We start from the raw sequence: 25575 nt of genomic DNA on the forward strand, positions 1-25575 counted from the left end.
AGAAAGTCAAAGGAAACGTGTCCTTCCATGGGTGTCTTAGGTTTGTTGAGTCTCAGCTGAGAAATGTCACTCAAATAAGAAATGACATTCACCTGACCCCCATATTTAACAGAATCTCGTCTTGCTCTTTTACTTCTACAAGCTGCAGATTTCACATCAGTCCAGTCACACTTCTGGCCCAGTAAAATGCTGGCAGCAGCATATTACATTATGTGGCCTCCATTTACCAAAACCATCACAGCAAAAATGTCCTAGTTCTCCAGACTGAAAGCATTTCAAACTTTAGGAATGATCTGCTCCTTCTCTGCATGTCTTCGTGGTCCAGAGTTTCCGATGTTCTATTTATTTATTGTAAAAGCATCAGAGTTTCTGATTTGGCATCGGCAGCTCCTGTTTAACTCCTCCTGATTTTCATACATTCACTTCACCTCCTGCCTTCTCGTCACAGAGTCATCTCTCCAGGGACGCCACAGATCCAGTTTCTTTTCACAAGGCTGTTGTTTTGGAGCTCGAATGAATATTCATCAGCTCTCTTGAAGCTGGATGAGAGTTTTTCCAGAGGCATTTTAGTATTTTATGTGTCCGTCTTATCGCATAAAGTTTCAAAACACGAGTCTGGGCATCGGACATCTCTGCTACTCTTCACTCTAAACTTGTCCCCACATCCCCTCTTTCCATCCCTAAATCCTTTTCCTTTCAAACTCATCCTCCTTGTCGCCCTCCCCCCCGCCCCAGGCCAGTCTCCTCATTGGGGGGCGGGAGGGCTCGTGCCGCTAGAGAGCTGTAATCTGAGTCAATTCTGTGTTGGAGTTCCCAGTTCCATGGGTCTCTCCCCTCTGTGGGGGGTCCACCCCCACCAAGGGGAGCTCCACGCCTAGTCATGCTGGATTCGGCATCCCTCCCCCTAGCCCCCCGCCGTCTCCGGCTTTGCAGCTGTAGGCAGCCGCCACCTCCCTGGCGATGCTCCTCATTCTGCCAGACTGCTGGGGGTCGAGGCGGAATGGAGACGGGTGGCAGAACTCTCGGAAGCAGCGCTTGAAGTTTTCATCGAGGAAGGCATATAGCACGGGATTCAAGCTGCTGTTGACGTAGCCTAGTGCGATGCAGAAGTGCATGAGGACCACTGTGAATAGGCTACTCAGGTTGAAGCCCAGAAACTGAGCCAGGACCATGATTTGGATCGGGGTCCAACACACCACAAATGCCGCCACCACGACCAGAACCATCCTGGTGATGCGCCGCAGGTTTCGGTCCTTTTCCTTGGAGCCAGACAGGATGCGGACGCTGCGCAGGCGTTTGACCATCAGGCTGTAGCAGATGCTGATGATGGCCACAGGAATGAGGAAGGAGAAGACGAAGACACAGGTACCAAAGACGGGATCCCAGTGGCTCTTTGGCTCAGGCAGAGCCACTATGCACTCCGAACCTATAAGTTCAAAAGAGAAATAAAGAAGAAGTATTAAATACGGGAGAAAAAGGGGGAGGGCAGGGGGAGATGTAGGTTGGTCGGTGTATGTGTTGTTGGCATGAATGTCAAGGACAGCGGCTGATGTTCTATTAAAGGTGGAATATGTTAGTGTGACGAGTTACACTTTCAAACAGAGAAGTACGCGGCAGGGTTTGTTTTGAATAACGTGATTTTATGAGTTCACAGTGAGAGATCTGCTCTTGCTCTTGACGAAGGCGGTCGCACTTTTCTCCTCCTCCTCCTCTCCCTTAGCTTCCCTGCTTAGCCTCTTATGTCCTTGTCTAGTCTCGTGTTTTTTGTATTACTTTCCCTGGAACACTCTCTCACAGTCTGTACTCTAAAACCTAAAAGAGAATTATGGAATGGATCAACTGGTCCCTAAATGCAATTGACACCCCTTTCTCAATGAGAAGTCTGGGCTTGAGTGAGCCTGAGTGCTGAAGATATCTACCTATTCGGAACCATGATAACAGGGTTCTGGCTGATCGGAGCTGGCTTGGCCCTGACTTATCGAAGAATTAAGGAAGCGGAACCGGCTGTTCAAACCCCCACAAGGCTGCCCGCTGGGATTGAAATGATGGGACGAGGCGTGAGTTTCTCAAAATGGGCTAATTGAGTGCAGCACGGAGAAGATCTTGGAGAACGCACGGCTGCCGTGAATACTCAGAACAAGACCTCTGAGTGAAAAACTGGATTACATCTGGGGCTAGCTCGAACAACAACTGTGAGCGCAAATTCGATCACATCTTGGGGGAGTGTACTGTGGTCGTGAGTTCTCAGAACCTGCTCTTAGAGCAAAAAGGACGACAACATCACGGAACGTAAGTTTGGATAACATCATAGAAAGCTCACGGCTCTCCAACGGCAGATTGAGCGACCAGTGTTGGACTGTAGAACTGCTTTGAAATTCATATGAGTTGTTCGCACTAAAGTACAGGGAGTGCAGAATTATTAGGCAAGTTGTATTTTTGAGGAATAATGTTATTATTGAACAACAACCATGTTCTCAATGAACCCAAAAAACTCATTAATATCAAAGCTGAATGTTTTTGGAAGTAGTTTTTAGTTTGTTTTTAGTTTTAGCTATTTTAGGGGGATATCTGTGTGTGCAGGTGACTATTACTGTGCATAATTATTAGGCAACTTAGGCAACAACAAAAAACAAATATATACCCATTTCAATTATTTATTTTTACCAGTGAAACCAATATAACATCTCCACATTCACAAATATACATTTCTGACATTCAAAAACAAAACAAAAACAAATCAGCGACCAATATAGCCACCTTTCTTTGCAAGGACACTCAAAAGCCTGCCATCCATGGATTCTGTCAGTGTTTTGATCTGTTCACCATCAACATTGCGTGCAGCAGCAACCACAGCCTCCCAGACACTGTTCAGAGAGGTGTACTGTTTTCCCTCCTTGTAAATCTCACATTTGATGATGGACCACAGGTTCTCAATGGGGTTCAGATCAGGTGAACAAGGAGGCCATGTCATTAGTTTTTCTTCTTTTATACCCTTTCTTACCAGCCACGCTGTGGAGTACTTGGACGCGTGTGATGGAGCATTGTCCTGCATGAAAATCATGTTTTTCTTGAAGGATGCAGACTTCTTCCTGTACCACTGCTTGAAGAAGGTGTCTTCCAGGAACTGGCAGTAGGACTGGGAGTTGAGCTCGACTCCATCCTCAACCCGAAAAGGCCCCACAAGCTCATCTTTGATGATACCAGCCCAAACCAGTACTCCACCTCCACCTTGCTGGCGTCTGAGTGGGACTGGAGCTCTCTGCCCTTTACCAATCCAGCCACGGGCCCATCCATCTGGCCCATCAAGACTCACTCTCATTTCATCAGTCCATAAAACCTTAGAAAAACCAGTCTTGAGATATTTCTTGGCCCAGTCTTGACATTTCAGCTTGTGTGTCTTGTTCAGTGGTGGTCGTCTTTCAGCCTTTCTTACCTTGGCCATGTCTCTGAGTATTGCACACCTTGTGCTTTTGGGCACTCCAGTGATGTTGCAGCTCTGAAATATGGCCAAACTGGTGGCAAGTGGCATCTTGGCAGCTGCACGCTTGACTTTTCTCAGTTCATGGGCAGTTATTTTGCGCCTTGGTTTTTCCACACGCTTCTTGCGACCCTGTTGACTATTTTGAATGAGACTGCTGCATCCCTCTGCAAGATATCTCACTATTTTTGACTTTTCTGAGCCTGTCAAGTCCTTCTTTTGACCCATTTTGCCAAAGGAAGGGACGTTGCCTAATAATTATGCACACCTGATATAGGGTGTTGATGTCATTAGACCACACCCCTTCTCATTACAGCGATGCACATCACCTAATATGCTTAATTGGTAGTAGGCTTTCCAGCCTATACAGCTTGGAGTAAGACAACATGCATGAAGAGGATGATGTGGACAAAATACTCATTTGCCTAATAATTCTGCACTCCCTGTAAAAACCACCATCACTTCATGCGGATACCCTCTCGGCGCCAGCTGTGGTCTCAAGGCTGGAGCCGAACAACAACACCCTGATAACGACTGTGTTTAGTCTGTCCCTTCCCATTCATGCAAGGCCACCTGGGTTGGCTGGAAGACTGTTTACTTAGCCTAGCAGGGTGAAGGAGACTGTCTCAGCTGAACTCTGGACACACACACACATACATATTCTGATATGCACACACTCATCCCCCCTCCCTTTCCAAACGCCTTCGACGTTTATTCCCCTCCGATGCTGACGGTGGATCAAGGAGACCAGCGCACGCACGCCTGGATGTGCTGTCTAAATCGGCTGTCTCTCACCCTTTACCCCCCTGCTGCTTGTCATGTGTTTCTTTGGTGTATTTAGAGTTTTTTCATGTGCAGAGGTGTTTTTTCTGTTCTCAAACTGATCTCCCTGTTGGAGCTCAGTCTGGGGGGAGTTATTTTTTTCTCCTTATCTTTCCTCATGTGGTGCATCTTCCATTGTTATACCTCTCTGACCTGTCTTCCCCATGTGATGTTTGTGTAATGTATGTATGGTCAGAAGGGTAAGTCGGCGCTGGCAAACGTCGGCAGCCTTAACCCAATTTCCTTCGGGGTCAACCTTCAGGATCAATAAAGTTTTATTGAATTGAATTGACGTCGAGTGTACGGCAGCGCTTTGTCCTCATGAGTTCCTGGTGGAGAATCGTGTGTGTTAGACTGCTTTTGATTGGATGTATGCTCCAGTTTTAGTTCAAGGATCCACAGTCCTGCACTCAGAGAGGAGTAAACCTCCAGCTACTCATTTGCAATGCAGCCGGCAGGATGGAAGAGAACCTACAGGGAACAACGTCCCTGATATCTGCATATTAATGTGCTTATTAAAAATGCTAATTAGTATGCTAATAACAGAAACAGGCACATAAAAGCGAAAAGAAAAATGGGAGGTGCAAAGGATAAAAGGTATGAATGTATGAATGAGCAGTGACAGGAGAGTCAGCTGGTTTAATCAGTTTAATCATAATACAGTCTGCAGCTGGAGAAGGCAGACAGGAAGATAAATGTGTCTGAGCCCATGGAGAGATAAGAAAGTAATGACTGCAGAGTTATGCCACAACCCAACGGAGGAGACACCAGAAGGAAAAAGAACAAAAGTTCACCGCAAACACCTGGAAATCCAAAACCAACACACTTCCAAATCAAACACAGGCATGTCAGTGGGACATCACAGCGAGAAACAGCCACGGTTCACAACTGCACCTTAAAACAGCTCCGACCTTCTTCAGCAGGTCAGATACCTGATTGCAGCGCACCCTCATCAGTTCACCTTCATCACCTGCATTCACTAAATAACTGAAAACTGCACCTTAAGGACTCAACTTAGACCTGAGCTCACATACTAGTCTTTTAAGTCCAGCACTGAGAACGATGACCACAGCTCATCCTTCATTTGGAGGAAGAGCCCAAACTCACAAAGATCGGAAAAAATTCCTTCCAGAAACGCAACGTTTCATACCGGAATCGAGTCATGTGACCCCAGTTACCAATCAACCTCGATTAACTGACCTGTCCATTAAATAAAGGTCCACCTTCATCCTCCACCCTCCCTCCTCCACACATGTGCAAACCATCTCAGCCTCTCTGAGCTGTTCCTCTGATGGACTCGTCCTACTCGCACCCTGTGAAGGTCTTTACTGAGATTAAGATGCTCAGACCAACGGTCATGTTCATCTAGAACTTTGACAGGGTTTAGTGTTAAAGTGCTGGGAGGAGTCAGGGGCAGCGCCTGACTCTGTTCCTGCTCAGACGAGCTCCGAGCCTGCCATCGATTCGCCAAAGACGCCACAAACGGGCCTAAAAATGATTGATTACCTGTTGGCAGGTAAGTTTGCTGACATTAGCTGGATTTGATGTTTTATTAATATGCTTGAAGAATGCAGATTACAGGCAGATCTTTTTATTCCTGAGGCCTGAGTGCAGGAGCACGAGCCACGGCCGAGCTCTGCACCAATCAGACGGGTCCTGATCCAACAAGTGTGTTTGTAATGAATTAAGAGCATTTTACAGTCCGCGGAGACTTCACACTAATTACAGCCTACTTTTAACTACAGGGTCAGCACTTTGTTTCTAATTTCTAACCATTTTCACACTGCACAGTTAGCACAAACACTTCCTGTCACCATTAATTCAGCCTTCCCTGAGAAAATGTCGTATGAAAAAGTCACAGCAAACTCTGCAAAGCCATGACAGCGATTCAGCCAGCGAGAGCAATAACCACACACACTTCCAAATATGTCCCACTGCAGCCTCTGCTTAACCGTCTACATGATGTTAAAGCTGTTAACACAGAGTTTTCTCACCCTAAACAAAAACCAGACTGAACTGATTGTTTTTGGAGGCCACGCCCCTTTGGATGAGCTAACTCAGAACCTCGGTCCTCTCGCTTGTCATCATTCTCAGACTGTTAGAAACCTCAGAGTGTCTTTAGTCAGATCTTTAAATGAGAGAACCAAGCTGTGAAAAACAGTTTTCATCAGTTCGGTGAAATTGCCAAAGCGATGTCTCATCTTCCTCCTAAAGACCTGGACAAACGTATCGATCACCACTAGACTGGACTACTGCAGTTCTCTCTGTTTGGGTCTCCAACACTCGTCTCTCCGTCGCCTGCAGTTAGTCCAAAATGTTGCTGCACGTCTTTTAACAGGTGTTAGAAGACAAACTTACACCAGCTCCCTGTCCATTATCGTGTTGGTTTTAAGATTTTTAAAGTGTTAAATGGTGGCAACCTCCTCCACATATTTAACCTGAAAACAGCACTGAGATCATCCAACAGATGCTCTTAGTACAGCCGAGGTTAAAGCGTAGAGGAGATTGGGCCTGGACTCTGGAGTAACTTGATATTCGTACTTCAGAGTCTGTGTTTTACGTTTAGTTTGACTACTATCAGGTTTTTTATCAAAGTATCTGCTTCTTCATTTCTAAACCCGACGTGAATGTGTCTCAGTAAAAATGAAGCGCTGCAGTGAGCAGAGGAGAGCACTGATCACTTACACAGGTGTGTGAGTTCTGCACACAGGAAAAGGTTTAAACGACGGAGGGTCAAAGTTCATTCACACTGGAAGACCATAAATTAATGACCACGTCCTCACGCACGAGGACAGTGCAGCCTTAGAGACCCACGACTGGGGCACTACACAGGGATGATTTTCCATCATGCCCACATCTGTGAGTCTCCCAGATGTGTGTGTCAGTTACTAAGACAACGTGCCAACAGTAGTGCAGAACAAGCCGAGTGTGCTCAGAGGTCATGTGACGGTGGACAGATCTACTTTTCAGTCTGTGATTGGTGGAAATCAGAGACACCGCCGCAGTGTGTCGCAGTTCTGGAAAAGGTCAGCCTGCACTCACTCAGTAACGGCTCTTTGTTACTAAGTGACGGATCTTTGGACACGTCTCACATTTTTACAGTAAATGTGACGTAGTGGGTTGACCCCGCCCACCCCAGTTTGGACCTCAAGAGACGGAGACAGAAGATTGACTCTGAGGTGCTTTAGAGTAGAGAGGGTCTGCGTCTGCTCGAGCGTTCACCCATCAGTGCATCACACAACAGTCTCAGCACTTTATGTCGCTGACAAGACTATGGAGATTTTTAACCCTATATAATGCTGAGTTTAAACACACCACTCTAGCTCCGCCCACAAACCACCCTACAATCTCCTTCACGTGACCTCTTCTGTTTCTGTCTGCAGCGCCTCACGTCTGATCCTGATTCTTTCACTATTTCTGTCAATTTTAATTTAAGAGATATATTGATATCGTCGTGACAACCGCTGATTGTCTCTCGCTCAGAGTGAAAAAGCCTTCCTCATCGCTTTCTCCTTTCTTTGTTACACAGTACGGGACGTGTAGCTTTGCTGTGATTGGCTCTTGATGTGCTGCCACCTGAACACGCGAGGGCAGTTAAATTCCCACCTGTGCAGCTCGGTCCAAACCTCCGCGTGTCGATGTTTGACAGGTGGAAGCTTGATCACTGTTCAGTCTTTGGTCCAAACCTGCCACGTGTTAGGACTCAGATAATTCCACGTCATCCCAGTTTTTCTCCTTTAGTGCCGTAAAAAAGCAAAAGTCAGGTTAAACTATCAAAGTGGAAAGCTGTGATCTTCATAGAGAGCAGCATCAGTGTCAGGTCTGAAGATCCAGATGTTGCGATCTGTTTGTCTCTCTACTCTGTACCAGATACAGATCTGCAGGTAGCACGTCCTCAGTAAACCCTCTCCACTGGTCACGTTGGGTCTGCAACATCATCACACGGTCACTTCTATTTATGCTCGCTGTTAAGGTGCTGCAGTATTCTCCTGAACCACAGGTGTCGCCATTCAGTCACAACCGCAGCCAATACTTGCTCAAGTTTTCTCGTCTTTCATCGGGACCGCGGTCCTCCTCAGGAGACGAACAAATGTGCCGTGATGTTTCGTATCATCCATGTCATAGAAACTTGTTGGTTGGTTTCCGGAAAACAACGCCACGCAGAAGCACCTCTGCCAAAATCCTATCTGATGGCCACCAGATGGCGATAAGTCTTCCTGTTGAAGTGTATGTGAAACAGAACCTCCGTAATCAGTGCTGATGACTTCACGCTCAGTCATCATGGATTGGCGGTATGAAACTGCATGCTGATTGGCTAACACCGTGTTGCTCTTTTCGTATCTGAACCAAGATGGTGGCAGCAGTAAAACATCACAAACCAGCGGGGCATGTCACTGAAGCTCCACCCACCTTTCTGTGCTTGTGGATGCTGCGATAACTCCACCCTCTGAAGAGTCTGCAGCACCTGTCGCCGTGTTGTTTTGGACAGATCGGTCTGACAGCAGGGAGCTGCTGATTCTGGCCTCCATCCTGCCGCCCTGTCCTTGTGCAAGGCTTTTGACCCCAATTACTGTGAGCAGCGAGCTGTGACGGTGCCTGCAGCCGTCAGCTTTGAGGCTGCTCGACCCTTTGTTTGTTTGGAGGAGACAGAAGAGGAAGAGGAGCACAGCGAAGCTCCAAGAGCAGGTCAACGAGGTGGAATTACACAGGAAGAAGGAGAGCAGATGGAGAAGGAGGATGGGAACGAAGATGTGAGACAGGAGGAGTTTGAAATTAAATGCAGCAGGGGATAAAGACAAAGATCTAAACTGGAAGTAAAACTAAACAGATGAGAATAAAGAAGAATAAACTCACGAGAGATGAAAGAGAGACGGGAAGGAGAAATGTGTAGTGATTGAAGCCGACAGGTGAGGAAGAGGATGAAAAGAGGACGAAAACAAATCAGAGCAAAGCTGAACAGAGGAGGAGAAACAGGCAATGAAGAGGAGAAGGAGGCAGCAGAGGAGGCGGTGCACATGTAGCTTAGACTAATAAAAGCGATGATGGGATTAGGCCGTCGCTGCAGGCCGATCAATAAGGAGCTGCCGCACTCCGGATCTCTCTGCTGCAGCACATCGCTCCATTCAGCAGCTAATAAGTGTGCTGCGTGCGGCCACGTGTCCCAACGATTAGTTCAGCGCAGAAATAAATGTCAGAAAAGTTCCAGCATCGATTCGAATCAGCGAGTCACGGCGAACAAAGAGAGCGGCATGCACAGAAACTGTTTTAAGGATGGATTTTATGAGGCTGAACGCCTTTCATCAGCTCACCCTGCAAACACGCCAAAACCAACTGCAGAAAAATCCATTTTTGGGGGGGAGGGGCAACCTCGCTCTCACCTGTAACCACGAGCTTTGGGCAGCGATCTGGGAGCAGAAATCCTGAATGGGGACAGCACCTCCTCAGACAGCACACTGTGTCTGAGGAGGATGTGCGGAGGTGCTTCAGGAAGGTGAACGCACCCAAAGCTACTGGTCCGGACGGGATTCCCGGCCGCGTCCTCAAGTCATGCGCGGCTCAGCTGGCTGGAGTGTTCACGCACATCTTCAACCTTTCCCTCTCTCTGTCTGTAGTCCCAGCCTGCTTCAAAATGGCCACCATCGTCCCTGTACCCAAATCCTCCACCACCTCCTCATTGAACGACTGGCGACCTGTAGCCCTGACCCCCATCGTGAGCAAATGCTTCGAGAAGCTGGTCAGGGACTTCATCTGCTCTGCACTACCCGACTCACTGGTCACCCCAGCCATAAACTGTTCAGACTGCTTCCATCAGGAAGGAGGTTCTGCAGCATCCGGTCCCGTACCAGCAGACTGAGAGACAGCTTCTTCCACCAGGCCATCAGACTGCTGAACACGTCATAGACACCGCAGCTTCACTACTGGAACTTTAACATTATGCACTCCATACTGTACAGTAATGCCACTGTTTTGCACATATTCAACTCTGTATATTTTATATATTTTATTTATTGTTTACTCTATTTAATCTGTAAAATATGTGTATACACACACACACACACACACACACAGGTAGAAAAATATTTAGTATACACATCCAGAAATGCATACACTATTATATATTGTACATATATTTATTAGTTTCAGATGTAGCCATTCTTGTATTTTGCTTGTTTACGTTCTTGTATTTTGCACAACTCTGTTGCTTGTGAAGCTCGCACACAAGAATTTCACTCACATGTGCTGTACCAATGTACCTGCACATGTGATGTGACAATAAAAGTGATTTGATTTGATTTGATTTGATTTGATTTGATGTTATCGACATGGAACACAAACAGGAAGTGAAAGACACACAGGTGAGTACAGGTGAGCCGAAAGAGTCTGTGTGAGTCTGTGTGTCTGTGTGAGTCTCTGTTGGTCTGTGTGAGTCTGTGTTGGTCTGTGTGAGTCTGTGTTGGACTCTGTGAGTCTGTGTGAGTCTGTGTTGGTCTCTGTTGGTCTGTGTGAGTCTGTGTTGGACTCTGTGAGTCTGTGTGAGTCTGTGTTGGTCTCTGTTGGTCTCTGTTGGTCTGTGTGAGTCTGTGTTGGACTCTGTGAGTCTGTGTGAGTCTGTGAGTCTGTGTTGGTCTGTGTGAATCTGTGTTGGTCTGTGTTGGTCTGTGTGAGTCTGTGTTGGTCTGTGTGAGTCTGTGTTGGTCTCTGTTGGTCTCTGTTGGTCTGTGTGAGTCTGTGTTGGTCTGTGTGAGTCTCTGTTGGTCTGTGTGGGTCTCTGTTGGTCTGTGTGAGTATGTGTGAGTCTATGTGAGTCTGTGTTGGACTCTGTGAGTCTGTGTGAGTCTGTGTTGATCTCTGTTGGTCTCTGTTGGTCTGTGTGAGTCTGTGTTGGTCTGTGTGGGTCTCTGTAAGTCTGTGTGAGTATGTGTGAGTCTATGTGAGTCAGTGTTGGTCTCTGTTGGTCTGTGTGAGTCTGTGTGTCTGTGTGAGTCGTGTTGGTCTGTGTTGGTCTGTGTGAGTCTGTGTTGGTCTGTGTGAGTCTGTGTTTGTCTGTGTGAGTCTGTGTTGGTCTGTGTTGGTCTGTGTGAGTCTGTGTTGGTCTGTGTGAGTCTGTGTGAGTCTGTGTTGGTCTCTGTTGATCTGTGTGAGTATGTGTTGGTCTGTGTGAGTCTGAGTTGGTCTGTGTGAGTCAGTCTTGGTCTGTGTGAGTCTGTGTTGGTCTGTGTGAGTCTGTGTGAGTCTGGGTTGGTCTGAGTGAGTCTGTGATGGTCTGTGTTGCTCTCTGTTGGTCTGTGTGAGTCTGTGTTGGTCTGTGTTGGTCTGTGTGAGTCTGTGTTGGTCTGTGTTGCTCTCTGTTGGTCTGTGTGAGTCTGTGTTGGTCTGTGTTGGTCTGTGTGAGTCTGTGTTGGTCTGTGTGAGTCTGTGTGAGTCTGTGTTGGTCTGTGTTGGTCTCTGTGAGTCTGTGTGAGTCTGTGTTTGTCTGTGTTGGTCTGTGTTGGTCTGTGTGAGTAGGGTTGATCTGTGTTGGTCTGTGTGAGTCTGTGTTGGTCTCTGTGAGTCTGTGTTTGTCTGTGTGAGTCAGTGTTGGTCTGTGTTGGTCTGTGTGAGTCTGTGTTGGTCTGTGTGAGTCTGTGTTGGTCTGTGTTGGTCTGTGTGAGTCTGTGTTGGTCTGTGTTGGTCTGTGTGAGTCCGTGTTGGTCTGTGCTGGTCTGTGTGAGTCTGTGTTGGTCTGTGTGAGTCTCCGTGAATCTGTGTGAGTCTGTGTTGGTCTGTTTTGGTCTGTGTGAATCTGTGTGAGTCTGTGATGGTCTGTGTGAGTCTGTGTTGGTCTGTGTTGGTCTGTGTGAGTCTGTGATGGTCTGTGCTGGTCTGTGTGAGTCTGTGTGAGTCTGTGTTGGTCTGTGTGAGTCTGTGTGAGTCTCTTTGAATCTGTGTGAGTCTGTGTTGGCCTGTTTTGGTCTGTGTGAATCTGTGTGAGTCTGTGTTGGTCTGTTTTTGTCTGTGTGAATCTGTGTAAGTCTGTGTTGGTCTGTTCTGGTCTGTGTGAATCTGTGCGAGTCTGTGTTGGTCAGTGTTGGTCTGTGTTGGTCTGTGTGAGTCTGTGTTGGTCTGTGTTGGTCTGTGTTGGTCTGTGTGAGTAGGGTTGGTCTGTGTTGGTCTGTGTAAGTCTGTGTTGGTCTGTGTTGGTCTGTGTTGGTCTGTGTGAGTAGGGTTGGTCTGTGTTGGTCTGTGTAAGTCTGTGTTGGTCTGTGCTGGTCTGTGTGAGTCTGTGTGAGTCTGTGTTGGTCTGTGTGAGTCTCTGTGAATCTGTGTGAGTCTGTGTTGGTCTGTGTTGGTCTGTGTGAGTAGGGTTGGTCTGTGTTGGTCTGTGTTGGCCTGTGTAAGTCTGTGTTGGTCTGTGCTGGTCTGTGTGAGTCTGTGTGAGTCTGTGTTGGTCTGTGTGAGTCTCTGTGAATCTGTGTGAGTCTGTGTTGGTCTGTGTTGGTCTGTGTGAGTAGGGTTGGTCTGTGTTGGTCTGTGTTGGTCTGTGTGAGTCTGTGTTGGTCTGTGTAAGTCTGTGTTGGTCTGTGCTGGTCTGTGTGAGTCTGTGTTGGTCTGTTTTGGTCTGTGTGAATCTGTGTGAGTCTGTGTTGGTCTGTGTTGGTCTGTGTGAGTCTGTGTTGGTCTGTGCTGGTCTGTGTGAGTCTGTGTGAGTCTGTGTTGGTCTGTGCTGGTCTGTGTGAGTCTCTGTGAATCTGTGTGAGTCTGTGTTGGTCTGTGTTGGTCTGTGTGAGTCTGTGTTGGTCTGTGCTGGTCTGTGTGAGTCTCTGTGAATCTGTGTGAGTCTGTGTTGGTCTGTGTTGGTCTGCGTTCAGGGTTGGTGTGTAGATGCCTTTAGATGGAGAAAAGCTTCTTTTTGTGCGTGCGACTGAACTGAGCAGCATTCTCTGGATATTTTGACCTTTTTAGGAGACAAACGTTTATGTTTGAGCTTCAGCTCCACTCTTCCCTCTCACACAGGCCTGCAGGGTTGTTCATTTATATGAGTTCATAAATATCAACGCGTGTGACTTACATCACCAGATATGAGTGCCTGAGTGGGCTCAGAGTGCAGAGAAGGAGCAGGTGGAGGCATTTAGCAGAAACCGCCGGGTCTATACGGAGAGGAATGAAGAGCAGCGTCTGAGAGCAGATGTGGCAAACACGTAAACTTTCCAACCATTTCATACCTTTGAACATCTGGAGCAGAAACAAGGCTTCATGTCCTGGTTTGTGATTCAAAGCCAGGACCTGCTGACAAGAACAGAAAGGATGACGACGATGTTTTAACTGTGCTACAGGCTGCTTCAGCGGCGGCCCGTTGGCGCTCTGCTGTAAATGGGTAAATGGAGTCTGTGCACCAATAAGAGCAGAGCTCTGTCCTCTAGCACGTGCTCAGTGGCTCTTGTTGCACTTTTTCAGCTCATTTGCAGAATCTGTTCACACCCCAGTCACCTTTCTCACTCACTATGTGTTAATAGACCTCTCTGCATTGAATCATATCTGTTATTAATCTCTGTCTCTCTTCCACAGCATGTCTTTATCCGGTCTTCATTCTCTCACCACAACTGGTCACAGCAGATGGCCCCGCCCTGAACCGGAGGTTTCTTCCTGTTAAAAGGGAGTTTTTCCTTCCCACTGTCGCCAAAGTGCTTGCTCATAGGGGGTCATATGACTGTTGGGTTTTTCTCTGTATCTATGAAGCACCTTGAGGTGACTGCTGTTGTGATTTGGTGCTATATAAATAAAATTGAATTGAATCGCTCACGCTCAGCCAGAGCCTCTGATCAGAATTCCTGCCATCAGACTGGGATTTCCTTTAAAGCTTTCCAACGAGCTGTTTTAGAGTTCACACAATAAACATAAATAAAGTAAATGCTCATTCAACGCTTTCTGCATTTGTTTGGATGTTTGCAAGACTCAGAGGTAACTCATCAGCCCAGTAACCAATCAACCTGCGGTTTGAATTCATGTCATTTTAATATAAACCGTCGCCTGTTTCTAAGACTGTCTCACAAGTTTTTATGATGAAACAAATCAACAGGAATCATTAGCCCGACACATCAACCCTCCAGAACTTCCAGAACTTCTCTTCTTGCACACATGAATGAGCTAATATGTCATGAACTGTGTGTGGAGCAGGCAGGATTGGACCCAAATGTCAGGCAGGACTTGACACAAACACACAACTTTATTGTTGGAACGTCAAAGAAAAACAAAATTAACCTAAACTAACCCAAATGGAGACAGAAACCTAAACAGCAGTGACGTTTGTGGGTTACTGAAGTTGGGCTAGCTGGTATATAATGATGTGCTACGTGGTAGCTAGCTACACAGCTATGTTAGCATAGCATATACACAGTGAAGCTGGAGTATGAACGCTAACTTTTTTCCACTTGATAAAAGTTAACGTGAAGGTTCCTGATGGTTAAACAAATGCAATCGCATAGCAGGATGCTGTAAACGGACCAAACTTCAGTCAGGAGAACAACTGAGATAATCCATCCACAATACAAGGTTAGTCATTAACAGTGTTGGGCAAGTTACTTTGAAAAAGTAATTAATTATAGTTACTATTTACTAGAGGGCCCGGTGGCGCCAGTGTCCGGCAGCCTCGCCTCTGTCAGTGCGCCCCAGGGTGGCTGTGGCTACAATGTAGCTGCCATCACCAGTGTGTGAATGTGTGGATGACTGAATGTGTAAAGCGCTTTGGGGTCCTTAGGGACGAGTAAAGTGCTTTACAAATACAGGCCATTTATTCCCATTAGTGGTCATTAATATACTGCAACAACACGGGAACAGAGCAGCTGTGAGAGAATTCAACATTATTGAATCAGTGTTACGGAAGTGGAGGAAGCGCAGTTTTTGGCTTTCCCCATATTCCAAAACGTGCTTCGTCTCTTCACTGTTACTGTCGCGCAACATAATTTGCAGATGATGTTGTTTAACCCTAACCCCTAATGCTTTTGACCAAGACAAACAAACCATCAATATGCGCTATCGTGGTAGAGCGGTACAGTCAAAATCTCTACTGTTGGCCAATTTCATACCGTTTCTATTGCCCACCCCTACTTAGACATAAACCATAATACAAAATGACATCAAAACAGTGGGTCAACTGACCCAGGACATGACAAAATATGAGACTAGATTCAAAATAATTGTGTTCATGTCCAGAAAAACAAATAAATTCAGTTTCATGAACATTTTAAAACCTTTGCTGAAGGCTCCCTACAGAGAGCATGTCAGATGTCACCAAACGAGCCGTGTTAGTGATTAAAGTCCGTCTGAGCCTCACCAGTGCCCAACATTTGCAATTTGTTGCTTGTGTTTTTGGGAGGGGATCAGAGCTCTTCTGACAGATCCTGCCGATATGTTGGAGTGCTGTTGTGTGCTCCAGGTCTTTACGCCAGACGATAAATAATGATGAGAATTTCCATCGAAGCTTAAGCAGCCAGTCAAAACGCCAAACGCTGAAGGACAAAGTGAGGTAAACGCCGCTGAAACACATTATTAATGACGAGCAGCAGAGAGCAGGTTAAAGAGCACAGACATGCTCAGCATCAACAAAGAGGCTTCAGAGTACGTCCTGGGAACGAGCGCAGTGGGTTTCATAATTACGGATGTTTGTGCACAGACTTCAGAGAGAGACACAGCCAAGCAAAAACAGCTGAGAAAAGTGAAACAAAGTTTGTTTTACCAGCCCAGTCGGGCCTTCACACCAGGTCAGCACTCATCAACACTCCAGTCATGAGGAAACGGCAAGCCTGATAACATCCCGCTTTGCTCGGCCATTCGCTGTCTGAAGACTCACCTCAGCAGTCCTGAGACGTCTCACGCAGAGAGACGAATTTGAGTTGACTCTAACGCGCCTGCAGTTGATCTGCAGCCATGCCTCAGCTTTTAATAAAATGGCCTGCATTTGTATAGCGCTTTACACTACATCCAGTCATCCACCCATTCACACACTGGTGATGGCAGCTACACTGTAGCCACAGTCACCCTGGGGCGCACTGACAGAGGCGAGGCTGCCGGACACTGGTGCCACCGGGCCCTCTGACCACCACCTGTAGGCAAACGTGGGGTTACTTTCTTGCCCAAGGATATTTGGCATGCAGCCAGCAGGCAGCCTGGGATCGAACCACCGACCTTCTGATTGGTGGCTGACCGGCTCTGCCACCTGAGCTACAGCCAAAATGAAAAGCTTGTCAGGGCTGAGCTCAGCACAGTTGACGGGAACAGAACCTGATCCGGCCTGACTGAAGCAAAGCCGTGCACGTGGCTTCCCGCAGTGCTGCGACGAAGCAGGTTTATGGTCTCGCTCCCAGCCCGTCACAGGTGGATGCTCTATTGACGATGGCGAGCCGCGCTGACCCAGACAGACCTAAAGCAGCACGCGGCCACATGTTCCTGATGGAGTGAGTTCTAATGCTAAACACAGCGTTCAACTCCCTTCTTGGAAAGTTTAACACGTCTGCAGACAGGCTGCACTGATCTGCACACCTTATTGCTCAGAGTCTAACAAGTTCCTCCTCTGGGAGTGATCGCTGATTAGTCTGTGCTGATTGGTTGAGGGTAAACTCTTCAGAGATGCTGCTGAATCTTCTTGCAGCCCGGTGAGCATCAAAAACTTGCTCCTGCTCGATGTGTACATAGCAGGGCCGTGCACCAGCTTCCTTCTTCTTATCCAAAGCGAAGTTGTACTGGCAACAGGGTAGGCTGGGCTCCTCCCGTGCAGTATTTTCCACTATCCAGGTTTTTACAGCCAGACAAGACAGAGATGAGGTCTCTCCAGTGAGTTCTGGGTCTGCTTAGAAAACTTCTAAGAGGAGGCGTCCAAGAGGCCTTCCTGAGCACCCGCCTCCCTTTGAAGGGGCGCAGTAATGGCTCTGGCACCTGTATCCTCAGTCTGCTGGTGTCCTGCCAGAGCTCGCGGTGACGTTAGGACCACAGTCTGCCTGAAAAGCTACTCCTGTCTTCAATGTTACCTATTATACTATTACAGTGATCATCTGAGGATGAAATTATTATATAACCTGGTGAATTTTAAGAGTTTAGGTATAAAAACTTAGTGGAATCCCTGTGACTGTGAAAAGCAACCACAAAGCTCCGTGGGCCTCCCGGCTGACAAACCTGTGATTAATGAGTTTACCCCAAGATGCAGGGCTGTGGTGCAGAGCTGCTGCTGCAGTGCATTCATGAATAAAACACGATGCAGCGTCTTTCGTGATCTGCACCGGTACGGCGACACTGACCTGCACGTGTGCAGGCTCCTTTTAAATGAAAGCCTCGTGTCACTTTAGTTTAGTTCTGCATTATTTGCTTTATTATTCAGTCAAAGTGGTGATAAAGACATGCTGACATTGGTTAACAGCATTAGTCAGACAGCGCGCAGTGACAGCAGTAAGGAGCAGATACTGATCACACCCTCTCTGCAGGCAGCAGTGTGTAAAGCTGCACGTTACTGTATTTAATTAGGGTTTCATCTTTATGGAAGTATCTGAAGGTGCAGTCTGTGCAGGGACGCTCTGTGTTGAAGGTTCAGATCAGTGCACGGCCACGTCTCGCTGCGAAGTACAGCCTTCTAATTCAGCCTCTGCCTCACTTCAGGTTCTTCTTTGTTCCACCCACTAACGTGTCCTCAGGAGAGATAAGAGACTGAGGATCTTTACGCTCCAAGGAGGCGGGACATGCTTAGGGTAATAGCTAACCCGATCGTGCCTCAAGAGTTGGCAGTTTGTCTTGTAATCAGAAGGTTGCCGGTTCGAGCCCCAGTCTCGGTCGTTGTGTCCTTGGGCAAGACACTTCACCCGTTGCCTACTGGTGGTGGTCAGAGGGCCCGGTGGCGCCAGTGTCCGGCAGCCTCGCCTCTGTCAGTGCGCCCCAGGGTGGCTGTGGCTACAATGTAGCTGCCATCACCAGTGTGTGAATGGGTGGATGACAGGTTGTGTAAAGCGCTTTGGGGTCCTTAGGGACTAGTAAAGCGCTATACAGATACATTATAACAGCAGTCTGCATGTTCTAGCGTTAAAGTCTGTCTATCTGCTGTAAGCAGGAAACAGACATCACAGAGTCAGAGCTTCTCACTGGAACAGAGAGGAGTGAGGGCGCTGTGCTACAGCGTTAACAGCCATGTTTCACTCGTAGTTGTCATTAGGATTAAATTCCCCTACAGCCCGAAGCTGTGATTAAATTCAATGTCCTACGGTGCAGGCAGATGAAGTGCTCGTGGGAACAGGTCGCTGCAGCTGATGATGATAATGGTTTTATGTAGACGTGGAGCTGTGCAGGACGTACACGTCAGATCTGCAGCCTGTGGTCCTCGGTGACACTGAGATGTGTGTGTGTGCGCGTGCGTGCGCGTGCGTGCGTGTGTGTGTGTGCGCGTGGCGTACTGTTCTCGTGCTCTTCCACATTTCCCAGGAACGTCGCTGGAACTCCGAAGGCGGACGCCAGCACCCACACACAGATGTTCACCACCTCAACACATGAAGACATGAACAGTTTAATGTTTTTAAGACTTCCACATCATCATTTTTACACAAATTAAGAGTCATACACGGAAATTAAAATTTGAAAACAAATTTGTCAGATGGATCAATAAACTCTCCATTTCGAGAAAACTGGAATTTTATATTTCAGCCTTTAAGGGGTTTACAGCCAATCAGGGCTTTATATTTTAAGGTCCTGATACGTCTATAAAAAGAGTCAAAATAACGTAGAAAACCTCTGAAAAGTTCTTTAAACCTGCATTCTACACAATGACCAGCAGGAGGCAACTCCTCTGGCTGAAGACAGCTTATTGTCAGAAAGGTCAGGGAAGCTGCTCACTGGTTCATAACGTTTCACTAATTTAGACTAAACAAACACAAAGTTTCCCTCTGATAGGAGCGAGACGGTGATGTCACAGCGGCGGCTTTTTATGACAGCAGGATAAAACGTACCTTGGCCTTGTGAGGAGTCCTCATGTCCAGCGCTTTGACAGGGTGGCACACAGCCACGTACCTGTCCATGCTCATCACCGTCAGCGTGAAGGTGCTGGTGAACATGTTGTAGTAGTCGATGGACACCATCACTTTGCACAGAGTGTTCCCGAATGGCCAGAAGCCCAGATACAAATCAGTGCCCTGGAAACATCCAGAAAGCAGAGTCTGAGCGTGAATCACACAACTTATCCTGCTCAGGGTCACAGAGCCGGAGCTCCTAGAGGAACAGGTGGTTAACCTACAGAGTTTGCACGCGTGCAGATGATGTCGTACCTGGAAAGGTAGCGTAGCCAGAAAGAGCGAGTCGGCCAGTGCCAGGTTAAAGATGTAGATGTTGGTGGCTGTTTTCATCTTGGTGTACCTGAGCGAGAAGAATCAGTTCAGTCAGACACACAAACACACACCTCAGTGAAGCACCTGACAACAGCAGATAACCACCGGCCCCGCTGACCACTCTCAGTTCATCACTGTCACCAACCAATCAAAATCAAGAAGGGGAGGGACTTGTGGCAAATTTGTAAAAACATTTTTTTTTAGTTTGTTTGATTTTTATTGTGGCAGATGAGGAGGAGCACTCGTTCCAGCTGTTCAGCAACCAGACTGCAGGAGGCACGCGTAGCCCTGTGACCTCCCACGGAGGCCGCGTGAACGCGAGCTTCAGTTTCAATGCGACATTTTCAAACTTGAACCGTCACGTGACGCACTTTAGTCACGTATGTGATTTTAGAGACAGCAGGAGGCGCTGTCAACACAGCCACGCCTAGAAGACAGGTTTGTAACCTAGCAACCCACCTGAGCCTGTAAACAGCGCCCGCCGTAAGCCTGAGCCGAGCCTAAATCTAAAACCAGGTCTAAGGCGGCAGAAGAAGCAGTCGGGTGAGGAGCAAGCTCTGCTTTTTTAACCTTAATTTAGGAACCACGGGGAGGATGGCAGACATCTGGGGTGTAGAAGGAAACACGAACAGAAGCACGCAGCGGAGAGTCATGTGACCTGCGTCTTATCCGAGCGCATCGGCTGCTGCAACTTTGAACCAAGTGTAGAAAACGCAGTGCAGTCAAACCTCCTCCCTGCCCCCAGCCGGTTTCACCCTCGCTCTCTCTCCTCAGCACATCCCCTTCTTTCTTCCACTCTTCCTCTCGTCTCCTCCTCTGCCTCCTTTCCTCTTCAGTCCTCTTATTGTTTCTCCAGCTTCGGTTTTATGTTCCTCGCTTCCTTTACATCCCAACATCTGTGTCTTTCACTCTTTTATGCTTTCGTGCCTCTCGTTGCCTCCCTCTGATGTATCCCTGCTGTACTCAGCCCTCTGACTCCGTCTCCACCTGCAGCTCACAGGAAGCCGCCTTTATTAAGTTAAAATCAGGTCTTAAAGGTCAAAACTGAGAGATGAAGATTCATAGAGAGCGGCTGAGAGAGGCAAAGGAGCGGCGACGTTCAGCCGTCACAATATTAATCCAGGGAAATCTTAATTTCTATTTATGTGCTTCTGGATTATTTCACCCTAAAAAAATGAATTTACTGCTCCACTTAAACACCGGCAGCCTCCGCAGCCAGAGAGGTGGAGGAAGCAGCTGCAGGTGCGTCAGGCAGGAGGTCAAACTTCCTGTTTTTGACTCTCACCATGGTCACGTTCGGTCTGCTATTATCATTATCATTTATTTTCTCCTCCACCTTTCCACTCTTGCTGCTCTTCACTGCTCCACCTCCCAGCTCCAATCAGCTGCTTTCATCTCTCGCCCGGTTCTTTCCTTCCTTCGGTCCTTCCTTTCTGTCTTTCCTTGCTGCCTCCTTCCCTGTGCATGCTGGAGTCTTGCCGGGAGCTCGGGAGTCTTCACACAGAATATTTTATGGTGTTCAGCTGAGCTCTCCGCCCATTTTCACATCGGGACCACATCTCCCCTCCTCTCCACCTCCACCTCCTCTCTCTTCTGTTGCTCTGTTGCTGTAGTTAAAAAACCCTGAAATGCTGATTATGAGTTCAGTGCTCGTGGGCACAAAGGAAGAGGAGAGTGACCGGTGAGGCCGGAGCTCAGAGAAGCGTCGGGCAGTCGTGTCTTCTCACAAACACACACGAACCTTTTTACAGCGTTTGCACCGAGTTTCATCAGCTCTGCTGCTTTGATGATTTACCGCAGGATTGTGTGCTTCACTGCAAAAGCACGCCGACAGTAAGAAACACAAGCACTGAAGACAAACGAGTCCTTCGTGCAGCGGATGCTTAAAGAGCGTCCCAAGACAAGATCCTCAGGAAGAAACAGATCCATCCTCTGCGTGCTGCGCAGAAATGATTCTTCATGAAAACCCTTCAGAATCAGGATGAAGGACAAAGATCATCATTCAGTCAGTCTGCCTGTCAGCAACACAACAAACTGCATCTCTCCATCACAGCTGGAAACTGACCAGAATTCCTCCCGGTTTCTCTTCATTTCTTTTGGTGCGTACATCTGAAGGTACCGGACGTCTGTAAAGGGATCCAAGCCCGACCCCTGAGGACGTCTCCGATGTGTTTAACAGTAATCCTGCTAACATCATGGTCCCGCGTCTGCCGGCCGGCCCTGCAAGGCTACATGTGTTTTTGATTACGCTCTCCCCCTTTCTCTCGCCACTCCGCCTGGGTGGAGCTTACTGCTCCCGCCCTTGGCCCACACACCTGTTGGCCTGCATTTAAGGCTGGGACGCAGGCAGTCTCATCGCTGGATGATTGTGCGACTGAGTGAGCCTTCAGTGAAGTTTTCTTGTGTTAATCTGTGCTTCTGTGTAACCGATGTCTTTTGTGTATAGTTTTCCCGGACCTGTGACCTACCGCCGTGTGGACGTGTGTTAGTTGTAGTGTGAAGTTGAGAGTGAGTGTGAGAGAGCTTCCCCTACCTGGATTTCCACCACCGTATATATTCTGCACCTGGTGACTGTGTAAATAAACTGTGGAACTGAACCCTGCTCTGCGCTTGAGTCCCTGCCATCACTTGTGACAACACAGCGACACACAGTCAGGTCAAATAAAGACCTGAAGAGGGTGAACACGAACCCTGCGACCTCAGTCGCTATCATCCATGACTGCTAATCTCTCACATCTAATTTGTCTATATGATACCGAAAAACGGTGAAAAGCTGTGACATTTCCACGAACCTGTCTTCAGTCCAAAAGCGTGACCCTGCTTTACGTGAAGCCTGTGCAGCAGCAAATGTGCAGCAGCCTCCTCGCCATGACGGCGCCCTTCTCCTGCCTCTCTGAGGTCCAGCTGAAGCTTCTGTGTGATAAATGAAGCGCTCACACAGACACTGCTGCTGTGTGTATCCCTCATAATCCTGAAACGAACACTTGATCCTGTTAGCGTTCTCTGTGCGTCTGCACTTAAGGAATCTCCAAAACAAGCATGAAATATTTAAGCATCCATCACAGAGGCTTTACTGCCTCACGCCTCCTCTCAGCTAATTCCTCAGCTCTCACTCTAATTGTCTCCTCACCACTTCTGTGCTCCTCGGAGCCAAGCTAATCCAGCATGCCGCCTCTCACAGCTCCGACCGCGGAGGTCGCTCAGGGCGGGTTGGATTCCTGCTGCACGCCCATCCACCACCCCAAACTCCACCTCCAGTCAGGAGGTGGAGTTTGGATGCAAACTAGAGAAATGCATTTAAATAAACGATCTGACACTTCTGTTAGGAAATTACCTCATTCGTGCTTTATCGATGATTACACATCTGTGTTGTTTAAACTTCTCCCCAACTCTTTAACTGGTCACGTCCTGTTTGTGCCATTTTTTTTTAATCGGCAGCTTTTCTTTGTCTCGACTACTGGGCAGAGGGAGGTCTTTGGTACTGACCTTCAACCGTTTAATACATTTTGAACATTTATAATGTGAGTTTGTGTATCTTCTGTGCTGGTGACCCACCTTCTTTCTCTACGACAGCTACGAGCACAGGCAGAGGCTCTCTCAGCTTTCTGCAGACGATATGTCTGCAATGGTTTATCCAGTGATCCAGATCAGCATTCAGCCGAGAGTGAAGCACCACAGATGAGAACTAACACCTCCAATCATGGTGACGGCTCCATCACAGTTCATGAAAAAGGGGTCAGGAGGAGTGGGCGAGTTCAGGTATCTCAGGTTAATGAGCGAGAGGAAAGAGAGGTGTCTGCTTAGACCACTGAGGCAGAAGATGGATGAGAAAGTGCCAACTCAGGGTGGGATCACACCTGAACGCTTCCTTATAAACATTCAAAGCTTCTCTTAGGCTACACTAATCCGAATACATTTGAAAACAGCGTTTTCATCTAAAAACGCTCCACACTATTGTTTTTAATCATTTCCAAACACTTGTTCATCCACAATGAAACGGTCGAAAACGTTGCAGTCCTGCGCATGCGTACAACGCAAGAAGATTCGGCCTGCCTCATTTCTGTCTGCCGCTTATTTACTTTCCGGCTCGTTGAAACGTCGCGGAAGAAAATTGAGGAAAAGCACCGAGTTTGTTAAATGGACTAACGATGAGGTGGAGTCGTTGCTGCGAGTAACACAAAAGTACAAAGTTGCAAAAGCGAGTGAGAATTAAAGAATTTGACAAAGAGCTGTCTGCAGCACGTACAGACTGCCCTATTAATCTTTAATAGGGCTGTCAAACAAAACAACTGCTGTGTAATGCCATCTTAGTTTAATTGGTCACATGACTGCATCACATGATAAAATGTGTTATCGTTTCCATTTCAAAAGTATCTGCTTTCCTTGACCGAAAACGCCGTCTCAGTGTGGACGGAAGACATGGCCTTATCCAGAGGGTGGGGGGTACACCTGGACAGGTCACCAGCAGCAGACACAGAAAACCATTCACCTCTATGTTTTTTAAATGTCACTGAATGAAACTGTGGCCTCGGTGCTGTGATTGATGACAGTCTTTCCTTTAAGTCACCAGCTATTAAACTGAGGCTGAAGTTCATCATGTTTCTCTTTCACTTCAACAAAAGACTCGTTGCTGCCACTTTTTGACCTTTCCTGGATCGCGGTGACATCATTTACACGAAAGCCTATTTCTGGTTGACTGCCCTCTGATTTATCAGAGTACATGTCACACAGTTTGGTGACAGAGTGCACTCTCAAGACATCATCACGTTCGTCGTTCCATCGGTTCGTGCAGAGCTCAGGAAGAAGGCGTTGTCCTTCTCTGCTCCGTCTTCATGGAAGACGTTACAGAAGCACCTGAAGCTCCTCGATTTCACAGACTTCCAACGACGTACAAATGTTTTTGTGAAAAACTTGTCTTTGATACGACTGTGTACATTTTATTGTTGTCTGTTTGTGTGGAACAAGTCTCTCTGGTACATGACACACTGAGTCTCAATGGGACTCAGTTAAGCTAACCCCATTAAGTGCATGTGTTTGGACAGTGGGAGGAGCCTGGTGTACCTGAAGAGAACATAAACTCCACCCAGAAAGCCAAGATGGAGGACGACCAACAGTACTAACCACCGCGGTTAAACCACGTGGTTAGTACGTGCTGTTGGCTGACTTGTGACTGGACGATAATCAGTGATCAGCTTTGGTTTTCAGGTGTTCTTTAGACTGCCCCAGTCTGTTCTTCATTGTGCTGAAGACCGCCAGGCGGAGGGACCCGCCTCCTCGCTCCTGTTGCTTTGGCTGCTCATTGTTGTACTAATAATAAAGGAGACTTCTTCTGCAGTGCCATCGGAGACAGAAAACATCACACAGCCATAAAGCTGATGGAAGTGTGACGAGCATCCTGCCTTCTGCTCTATTAATAATTCACGTCGAGTCAAATTAGAGCAGCTGGAATAATTCAAACCTCTGTGTTTTTGTTGGTTTCCTCTCTTTGATTGCTCGGTTCTCTCTCGCTGCTCACCTTCATATTTCCTCTTCACCTTTCTCCTTTATTTGCATGAGCCCATTATCTTATAATTAATAAATGCAATTAGACCTGTGAACCTTTCAGCAGACACACTCGCAGCAGATAATGAAATGTGCTGCTGCGCGGCGAATAAATGACGACGATGATCGGATCTGCACACAGAAGATGGAGCCCGACCTGTCGTGGTGCGAGACGCTCTTCCTGTAGATGTCCCTGCGGTGGTTCAGCTGGAGGACGAGGCTTTGCCCGAAGCTCCGATTCAAAGCCTCGGCCAGCTGAGGGTTGATGGTACTCAACCCCAGTCTGCTTCACCTCCACTCCCATCATGAGTCACGAGTGCACGCAGACACGAAGGGCTGCAGTGAGTCATCGAGCAATTCCAATAATTCAATTAGAAAACACAAATTCTTTGCTTCGTTTAA

The 25575-nt window shown here is 47.6% G+C and overlaps 1 protein-coding gene across 2 annotated transcripts in view; it reads right to left on the reverse strand.

The window, feature by feature from the left end:
* Positions 1–868: 868 nt before the first annotated feature.
* Positions 869–25575, reverse strand: part of oprl1 (opiate receptor-like 1) — a 75825-nt gene continuing 51118 nt past the window's right edge. The window contains exons 2-6 of one of the 2 annotated variants that reach the window (XM_082520033.1): positions 21698–21758; positions 19573–19660; positions 19258–19440; positions 18709–18793; positions 869–1426 (exon numbers count right to left, since the gene is read on the reverse strand). In XM_082520033.1, coding sequence (XP_082376159.1) covers positions 879–1426; positions 18709–18793; positions 19258–19440; positions 19573–19660; positions 21698–21741 — 948 coding nt within the window. In that variant the 5' untranslated portion in view covers positions 21742–21758 and the 3' untranslated portion in view covers positions 869–878. The remainder of the gene's footprint in view (positions 1427–18708; positions 18794–19257; positions 19441–19572; positions 19661–21697; positions 21759–25575) is intronic. The other variant, XM_082520032.1, reaches the window with a different exon arrangement.

The sequence above is a fragment of the Aulonocara stuartgranti genome (genome assembly GCF_965226115.1).
Source record: "Aulonocara stuartgranti genome assembly, chromosome: 20".
In the NCBI taxonomy this organism is placed as follows: Eukaryota; Metazoa; Chordata; class Actinopteri; order Cichliformes; family Cichlidae; genus Aulonocara; species Aulonocara stuartgranti.